Source organism: Puma concolor, chromosome E4, assembly GCF_028749965.1.
Source record: "Puma concolor isolate L17-30 chromosome E4, mPumCon1.1.hap2, whole genome shotgun sequence".
NCBI lineage: Eukaryota > Metazoa > Chordata > Mammalia > Carnivora > Felidae > Puma > Puma concolor.
The window spans coordinates 66,891,752-66,900,880 of NC_141683.1; the positions used below are offsets into that span (position 1 = coordinate 66,891,752).

Consider the following 9,129-nt stretch of genomic DNA (forward strand, 5'->3'; position numbering starts at 1 on the left):
ACCCAGCACTCGTGATTAAGCAGACAGGGGCCGTGAGTGATCATCTCACAGACACCCTGCCTGGAACGTGGAGCCAAGAGCCGTGCCAGGCCCAGTCCCCTGTGCCCTGCATCAGGTCCCCCGGCCCTGGGAGTGGTTGGGGGCTGTGTTTTCACACGTGTGTATTTGGCAGTCATCTGCATAAAGTAAAAGCATTATTATAACGATTCTGATGATCAGTTGTGATGTTTTTTTTTTCTGTAGGAGTTGGATAAACCTACCATAGAAATGCAAATACCTGTTGGATGGAATTAGACTTTTTACCGTTACATGTAAACTCTCTCTGACAGGTTGTTCCTGCGGAAGGACTGGTCTCTATATTAAAGAAGAGGAATGATAGTGTAGGAGGCCGTCCCGCCCAGATGCAGCAGAAACCATCGAAACGAAGAGTGAGGTTCCAGGAAATAGACGATGGCTTAGATCAAGGTAAAGCACCCGGGGCTCCCTCTAGCACGGAGCTGGCTCTCGGTGTCGCTTGAAAGAGTGGGTCAGACGTGGGAGCGTGTTTGGTAATAGGATTTGTAAAAGGACACACGTACTTAGTCACTTTATATTCTGTAAAGAAACACGTAGAATCAAGCAATCATCACCTCTTCCCTCATTCCTGAGCCTTTTGTTCAAATAAGTGAGCAAGCAAGTTGTAAAATTCAACGCATGGTCCCCCTGTCTCACAGTGTGTTTGGAGCTCATTTTCAATTTCCTGTTTTATACGTTTTTTAAAATTATTTTTTAAATTGCTTTTTAACATTCATTTATTTATTTTTGAGAGAGAGAAAAAGCACGAGTGGGAGAGGTGCAGAGAGAGAGGGAAAACAAGAATCCCAATCGGGCTCCACGCTGTCAGCACACAGCCCGACACGGGGCTCGAACTCGTGATCTGTGAGATCATGACCCGAACTGAAATCCAGAGTCAGACACTTAACGGACTTAGCCACCCAGGTGCCCCCAATACTTTATTTATTTATTTTTTTTAAGTGAGCCTGCTATTGTCTTTTTTTTTTTTTTTTTTCAACGTTTATTTATTTTTGGGACAGAGAGAGACAGAGCATGAACGGGGGAGGGGCAGAGAGAGAGGGAGACACAGAATCGGAAACAGGCTCCAGGCTCTGAGCCATCAGCCCAGAGCCCGACGCGGGGCTCGAACTCACGGACCGCGAGATCGTGACCTGGCTGAAGTCGGACGCTTAACCGACTGCGCCACCCAGGCGCCCCTGTCTTTTTTTTTCAGAGGCAGTTAATACTCCTTTTTTGTAGGTCTGAGAAATGTTTATGGGTTACAAGTATATTCCCTGGTGATTTTTTTCTTGGCTCGATAGACGAAGTGCCTCTGGACGGCGCGTTTACACTGTTGCTGTTGTTTACTTTTCCCTCCTGGGCTTGTATTTAAGGTAGTTGCTAAGTTTACGGAAGGCCTAGGTAAATAAGGATGAGAGGAAATATAGCCAAGAACCTGTCGTTGTACTTCTCAAGTTTATAAAACAACTGCGTTGTTACGAATAACAGTGTAAGCCTGTCCATACGCCTTCCAAGTATGACATAAAGGGATAGCGATAGAGGTTTCTAGAGTTTTACAGTAGAAAGCTTCTAATTTACACTTACAGAGGAACCTCAGAAATAATCTGTTCCCATCCCTCATTTCACCTCTGCACCTTGCTTGTGACCACCCGAGTCTTCACTGGATACAGTGCTAAGCTCTGCATGAATGACACTGAATCGTTGCTTACCAGGAGGAGCCCTGGATTTACAGATGACATTCATTCGTCCGCACTCAGTGGCCATCTCTTCTCTAACCAGGCCACTCCGCTGGTGCCTTGCGGCCCCCAGGGTGACTGTGCCTCTCTAAACAGTTTCAATGCGTGTTGATAAAACAAACAGGACAGGTGTTTTAAAATATACTGCGTTTAAGTGTTTATGTATAAATATATGATCATGAAAAAGACATGGAAGTACATGCATCAGATTGTTCATATAGATGAGGGGGTGGGAGAGCATGATGCTAAAAAACAGAAGAGAAGGTGAAAAAATTGAACTGAGCAAAAAAAACAAAAACCCCAAGAGATACATTAATGATATTCTAGTTATTTGTGTGTCTAAAAATATATTTGCATATATATAAATTATTAAACCTATTGATTACTAAAATTGATTAAACTATAAATTTGTAAATCACAGAACAACATAGTTACATAATCGTGTTTATATGGGGGCGCCTGGGTGGCTCTGTCAGTTAAGTGTCCAACTCTTGGTTTGAGCTCTGGTCATGATCTCACAGTTTGTGAGTTCGAGCCCCCCCATCAGGCTCCATGCTGACAGGGCAGCTCCTGCCTGATATTCTCTCTCTTCCTCTCTCTCTGCTCCTCCCCCACTCGCTCTCTCTGTCTCTCTCTCATAAATAAATAAACTTTAAAAAAATTATAATTCTATTTATATAAAAATTCTGAAATCTGTGTCTTTGATCTGAAAGGAGACACATCATATTTGAGTGTTTGCTTCTGGGGTAGGAAGGGAATATGCCTGAGTAGGTGAAACATGTTAGATATTTTTGGATTTGAATTTTACAGGAAGAATATCTTCACTTGTTACTGTAAAGTCCTTCAAATAAAGTCTATTTGGTTTATGATAAGTTTTATAAAATTTGGGGTTTTTTTCATCATAAAAATAATATATGCTAACCATGAAAAAACTCATACAGTAATGAAGTAAAACAATGTCCAATCTTCCAACCTTCCCTTGAGGGTTTCTCCCAAGGATTGACTGAAGTTTCTTACCATCTTTGCAGGATACATTCTGTATATATGTGTGCACACATGTATATACACACCAACACACATTTTTGTTCTAATACAAATGGGTTCATTATATACTGTTATGTCGCTTCTTTTTAATTTAACCATCAATCTTGGATGTCTTCCTATGAGAGAGCATATTAAATTTACTTCATTCTTATAAACAATTGCATAGTATTTCATTATATGAATGTCCCATGATTATTTAACTGGAATAACAGAGTCATTCTCAACTTTTTGTTATAACAGACTTTGCCAGACTTTGAATGTGCCTGTAAATACGCTAGTGTGTGGTGCAAATCTGTGAGCTGATTCCTAGAAATTAATTTGTTGGACTGAGTGATAGGGTCCAGCTGGCCTGAGACAGTCCTGGTTTACACCTGTTCTCCCAGCTTTTTTCCCCACTCTCTCTCACCGTCAAACATGTTCCATCAGGAGGATAAATTAATTTCAAGTTTTAACGGATACTGCCAAATTACCTTCCAAGAAGGTTCTGGTACACCCTCATCGTGCTGATTATACAACTTTTTAGTCTTTCTCTGAAATTAAAAATTTTTTCTTTAATCATAAATGATCATTAAGACTTTCAACCAAAGGATAGTTATTTTCCTCAATATAGAGAGACTTGTATGGACATCTGTATTAAAAACCAACCTGCTAGTTTTTTTTTTTTTTTTCTAATGTTTATTCAATTTTTGAGAGACAGAGTGCAAGCAGGGAGGGGCAGAGAGAGAGGGAAACACAGAATCCAAAGCAGACTCCAGGCTCTGAGCTATCAGCACAGAGCCCGACGTGGGGCTCGAACTCACAGACCGTGAGATCATGACCTGAGCCGAAGCCAGACACTTAACTGACTGAGCTACCTAGCTACCCCCCAACCTGCCAGTTATTAAGCAAAGTAAAGAGAAATCACCCTACTAGCTAGAACGTTACTGTTCCACGAGATGATAAGAGTAAAATTGAGTAATTAAGATGCAAAAGTGATCTCCCTTGAAGACGTTTTTTATTGTTTAATATCAAATTGACATTGCATTAAGGTGGACTCATGATGTGAACTCCAAAGACGGTGTAACATCGAGGTGGTAAGTTGCACCCTAAAATAATGCCAAGATCACATCGGAGAAGTACTGTCCTTCTTTTCTTTTTTAGTGGAAGTGGTCATGTTCGTCGTATAAGCGAGCTAGCTTTCATTTTAGCACTGACAGGCTCCACAAGTTTCTTTGTGGTGACTAATAGGTGGGTCCTGTGGAGTCCTCAGGAGCACTGGCTTCCTGTCAGTGACTCCGCCTGTAGAGGACCACTCTTGACCAGAAACGTCTCGAGAAGACCTCAGATGCTAGGATCTCAATTCTGAGCCAGTGTAACCTTACTCTCTTCTCACGTTTGCAGATGAAGTTGGAGGTGGTTCCTGTATTTTACTGGTCTTGCTGTGCATAGCAACGGTTTTCCTTAGTGTTGGAGGAACTGCGTTATACTGCACTTTTGGTGACAGGGAGTCACCCGTTTGTACAGACTTTGCAGACAACATGGACTTCTATTACACTAAGTTCCTGCAGGGAATGGCGGAACTTAAACACTGGATCTACCTCTCCTAGCAGCACTCCAGAGGCACGGGCGTGCTGGCAGTGAGAATCAAAGAGCGAACCTTTCTAAGCAGCTTTTATTTTAGGAGTTCTGTAACACGCGTCCCCTTCCCCCAGCGAGGAACCCTGGACATCAGCAGCAGCAGCTTGAAATGGCAACACAGAGGGACTCTCAGAATAATCTGCATACTGAGCAGATGTCGGTCTGAGCATTGTGGATGGAAGGAACGGCCTTTGGAGAGCATGTGCCCTCCTCCGTGCCGCTCCCTAGTGTGGTGAACTACACTGAGCAGAATTAAAAGGGCCGTGTTGGAGCCCCACCATTTTTAGCTGCCTTGTTCAAGCTAATGGTTATAACCAAGGACGCTTTTGGTTTACATTTGTTGGTCCAAAGACATTGCTTCCAGCCATCACGCAATAAGTTTGTGTATAATCAAGAGGAGTTACCTTACAGCTTCATTGTCTTTTTCTTGGTTAACCTTGGGCGCTGTGTAATCTAGGCTTTGTGCGTTAATGCCACATTCCGTTCTCCATTTGTGAAATGATTGTGTGCGTGCGTGTGTGCACAGGTGGGTGCGTGCATGTGTGTTTCAGACAGTTATCACAAGCAAATACCCAGCACAGACTCACAAAGGTTATCTTGACTTTAACCTGACCATAGATGTGCAGGCGCAGATACAAGGCATAACTGTGGAACAGATGAATTGTAGAAATCTTGGCCTTGAAATTAGAAACCGTGACCAATAGGTGACAGTTAATTTGATTAACTAGCCAAAAATTAATCACAGGCCTGGAGGTAAAGAGTTAAAACTAAAGAACTCCTGCCGAGTGTCAGGCGCCCAGCTTCATCATGGATTCACTGCTTCCTGAAGTATGATGAATACTGGACTCCGTTCTTAGTAGGTGAGCACCTACCATTACGTTCTGAGGATCTAAGAACCAGAATAGAGATAAAGGAGATATTAATTCCTGCTCTAGATGCTTCAATTGTGGTCACATGTAGAATAAACTGACACCTTGGCAAATGAAATTAAATTATGATACATAATTCAGTATTAACAAATCCCACAGTCAGGTGTTTGAATGTGCATTCATATCATGGGCTTGATTTAGACCCGGTTATGGGGTCATTAAGCGAAAATCCAATCAATCCTATCTTAAATAACTAAGTGTCTGATTTTTGTTTAAGTCCGTCAGTTTGGTGGCATTTCCTTTTATAAGGTACAGCGGTCTAACATTTAGAAAGTCTTGCTTTGGCTTTTTATATCCTAGGCAGCATTTGAACAGAAACAAAACACATGAATTATAGTTTTTTAGCAAGTGATCATTATTTCTTGTTCATTTGTTAGGATCGTTTGAAAGAAAAAGGGAGAAATTACTTTCTAGTTGTTACTGGCTGGTACAGTACCTCCCTTGGTATTTCTGCTAATTTATTTAGATTATATGAATTTTAAAGGGCTTTTTATATGAGTTGGAAGTGTGTTGTTGAGCATGCATTCGGTTTTCCAATGCTAGATATTTAATTGCTATGTACTTAGTGTTTTGATTTTCGATCCTTTCAGTTCAGTGTATTTTTAGGACTGTTAATTTTTAAATGGATGTTTTATTTTCACTTAATAATACTGTTGGACTTTATCATGTCGCCATAAACTGTAATATTTTCAAGGATTATAGATCAAAGATATTTATTTAGAAGTGTACATGATACTGAAATTTAGATTCGTTATACCTAAGGCTGATTTTATTAGAAGATTATTTTAATGTTCTATTATAAATTTTAAGAATTTGTATTCAGATTGTATGTAAAATATGTAAAATGTTGATGGTACTATCTTTCATGGTTCTACAAGAGACATTCACAAAGTCTACTGTGAAGGGCATCCCCATCATAGACAAACCTCTTCTGTTTAACCCTCATGATTTCTACTTACAGGAATTCAGTGATGGTGATTTCTGCCAGTTTTATGTCAAGATAAGTCAGAATTTCCCTCCTCTTCACCTCTGTTAGGTCACTGTCGAAGTCCTAAATAATCCGTAGTGTCATATTTGCCTAAAGGCCACCAGGGCCACTGTAAGACCCCCATCAGGGTCTTACACTGATCTCACAAGGAGGTGCAAAGACGGAAACAATACCCAGTTCTAGAGAAATCATGTGTGTCCTCACCGCTTCCTGGGGGTCTGGGGGTGAGGTGAGCCCAGGAGCATCCTGATATCTTGACTTAAAATAAGCACGAAATCTCAACTAGAGAAATTAGGGCAACTTTGAAAAATGTAGCAGTCATTTATTGCATGAATTGGACTAATTCCACCTGGTGACGAAAAACCTGTTCTCTCACGTGTGAAAAATTCATTCCAGTTTTACTCTAATGTGATTTTTTCTGTCATTGGCAAGTGCTGACAACCATTTGTAACTAATCTTCCTTAAAGACTGTGTTTGAGGGTAACAGATCAAGCTTGTAATTTAAAATTACACCAACAGAGTGTCTCAGAGAGTTTATTTGAACCCCGGGGTGCTGAGAAAAACAGCTTTAATGTGACAATAAAACGCTTTGAGAAATTGGCCTGCCCCCCAAGTGGATGGCTGCCTATTTGGGGACGTCTGCTAGGTCCCTGCGGAAAAGTTCTTCTGGTTCTAAAACTCCTCCCCTGTCTGCCTGACACAGTAATTGAAATTTACTCTAAGAACTTATTCCTTCAGATTTAAAAATCAAAATCCTCTGAGCTGCAAAATTGTGTGTTATGGTAAAAAGAATTTGAAATGTGAAGGTAGATCTTATTTTGAAAGGCCAGGTGTGAATTGGGTCATGCTGGGGTGGCAGGGTGTGGAAAGAGGGACGGTCTACAAAGAACAAAGAAATCCTCTAACTGTTAACCTGCTTTGCTGAGGCTGGCTTGGCAGCCACCCAGCTCAAAGAGAGGCTAGTTTTTGTCTTCCCACTAACATGACCTGCATACCTCTTGTTTATTTCTGTGGGTTTAATGAATATTAATGCACCTTTGCGTGCTTTGAGCAGTTTATACAGCGTTTTCACGTTCATTCATTTGCTGGTTCCATCAGGAAACACACACCCCTCACTACAGGTCTTGGGTCTCCCAAGTCCAACCTGTTTTCTATTCTGCCTCCATGCCTCCACCGTCCAAAAGAACGAGAGTGATCTAGGGTTTACGGCACAAATTCTAGTGCCATCTGCTATTTTAACAACCTCAAAGATAAAACATTTATTGAGCGTCATGCACGAACCCTGTAAAAGCTACAGCAAGTGAAAATTTTCCTGAATGATTCTAGTACGATTTAAATCTCTCTGGGTTTAGGGTGCTGAGAGAAAAGGTTAACTGTTCACCCTGGTTCTAACAGGAGTTACCCCTAAATTCAACTTTTTGCCTGTTGCCCTGAGATCGGAACCGTGAACAGTGTTTTTATCACTGTCTGTACCTTGACAAACATTTGGATGCTTGCGGTGTGTGCCTGGAACTGAGCTGGGGGCTGGAGCTCCAGAAGCAAGAAATCCTATCAGCGCCTGGGTGGCTCAGTCGGTTAAGCGTCCAACTCTTGGTTTTAGCACAGGTCGTGATCTCATGGTTTGTGAGTTCAAACCCCACATCGGGCTCTGTGCTGACAGTGCGGAGCCTGCTTGGGATTCTCTCTCCTTCTCTCTCTCTTTGCCCCTCCTACACTCTCTGTCTCCTGCTCACAATAAATAAATTAAAATTAATAAAAAAAATTTAGTGTCTGGTGAGGTTCATGCATTTGTGAAGGAAGAATCAAAATGCAGAAATTAAGGATCATGCCTCCCATGGGAGTAGAAACTTGGATTCATTCTTTCCCACCAAGCGTCATGCACCATAAGGAATAAAAGTAAAATTCTGTCTAGGCATCCTTCACAGCACTGTGATATACAGGAATCTTTTCTCACAGCCAACGTTCTAGTAACTATGACTTTTCACTTCTAGTTAGAATTTGTGGCATTAATAGCTGGTGGGCTTTCCGGCAACGGAAATCTTCCTCAGCAAGAGCCAGACTTCAAAGTCTGCAGAGCCCTGAACAGCGCAAGTGAAGACCTCAAAAAACTCTGGGGCCAGATGCTTCCTCAGTAAATTCTGTCAATCATTTAAGCAAGAAATAACACCCATCCTACAAAGCACCTTGGAAAGAAGAATATGCCTGCCAGTTTGTTTCATGGGACCAATGTTACTCTGAGACCAAAACCAGGCAATAAGAGAGCCAAAGACCAAGGTCACTTGTGAACTTAGACATGAAATCCTTACCAAATATTAGTAGATCCAATCAAACAATATACACAAAAGATGATAGAGCATCACGACCAGTTGAGATTAATCCCAGGAATAGAATGTTTTCACATTCAAAAATCACTCCATACAACTCACCATTTTGACAAACTGAGAAAAACATATTGCCATAGCAATAAATGCATATAATTCATACACCATCCATGATAAGAACTTTCAGCAAACTAAGATTTCCTTAACTTGATCAAGGGCATTTCTGAAAAGCCCACAGCTAATATCAAATACCTGATGGAGAAAGACCAAATGCATTTCTTCCTCAGGTCAGCAGCAAGGCAAGAAATAAAATGCAATACCAATTAGAAAGGAAGAGGGGAGCCTGGGTGGCTCAGTGGGTTGAGCGTCTGATTTCAGCTCAGGTCATGATCTTGCAGTTGACGAGTTCGAGCCCCACGTCGGGCTCTGTGCTGACAGCT

The 9,129-nt window shown here is 41.4% G+C and overlaps 1 protein-coding gene across 2 annotated transcripts in view; it reads left to right on the forward strand.

The window, feature by feature from the left end:
- Nucleotides 1-6,974, forward strand: part of CNST (consortin, connexin sorting protein) — a 118,805-nt gene extending 111,831 nt beyond the window's left edge. For both annotated transcript variants that reach the window (XM_086693455.1, XM_025926313.2), the window contains 2 exons: nucleotides 330-465; nucleotides 4,215-6,974. In XM_086693455.1, coding sequence (XP_086549581.1) covers nucleotides 330-465; nucleotides 4,215-4,420 — 342 coding nt within the window. In that variant the 3' untranslated portion in view covers nucleotides 4,421-6,974. The remainder of the gene's footprint in view (nucleotides 1-329; nucleotides 466-4,214) is intronic.
- The last annotated feature ends 2,155 nt before the right edge of the window (nucleotides 6,975-9,129 follow it).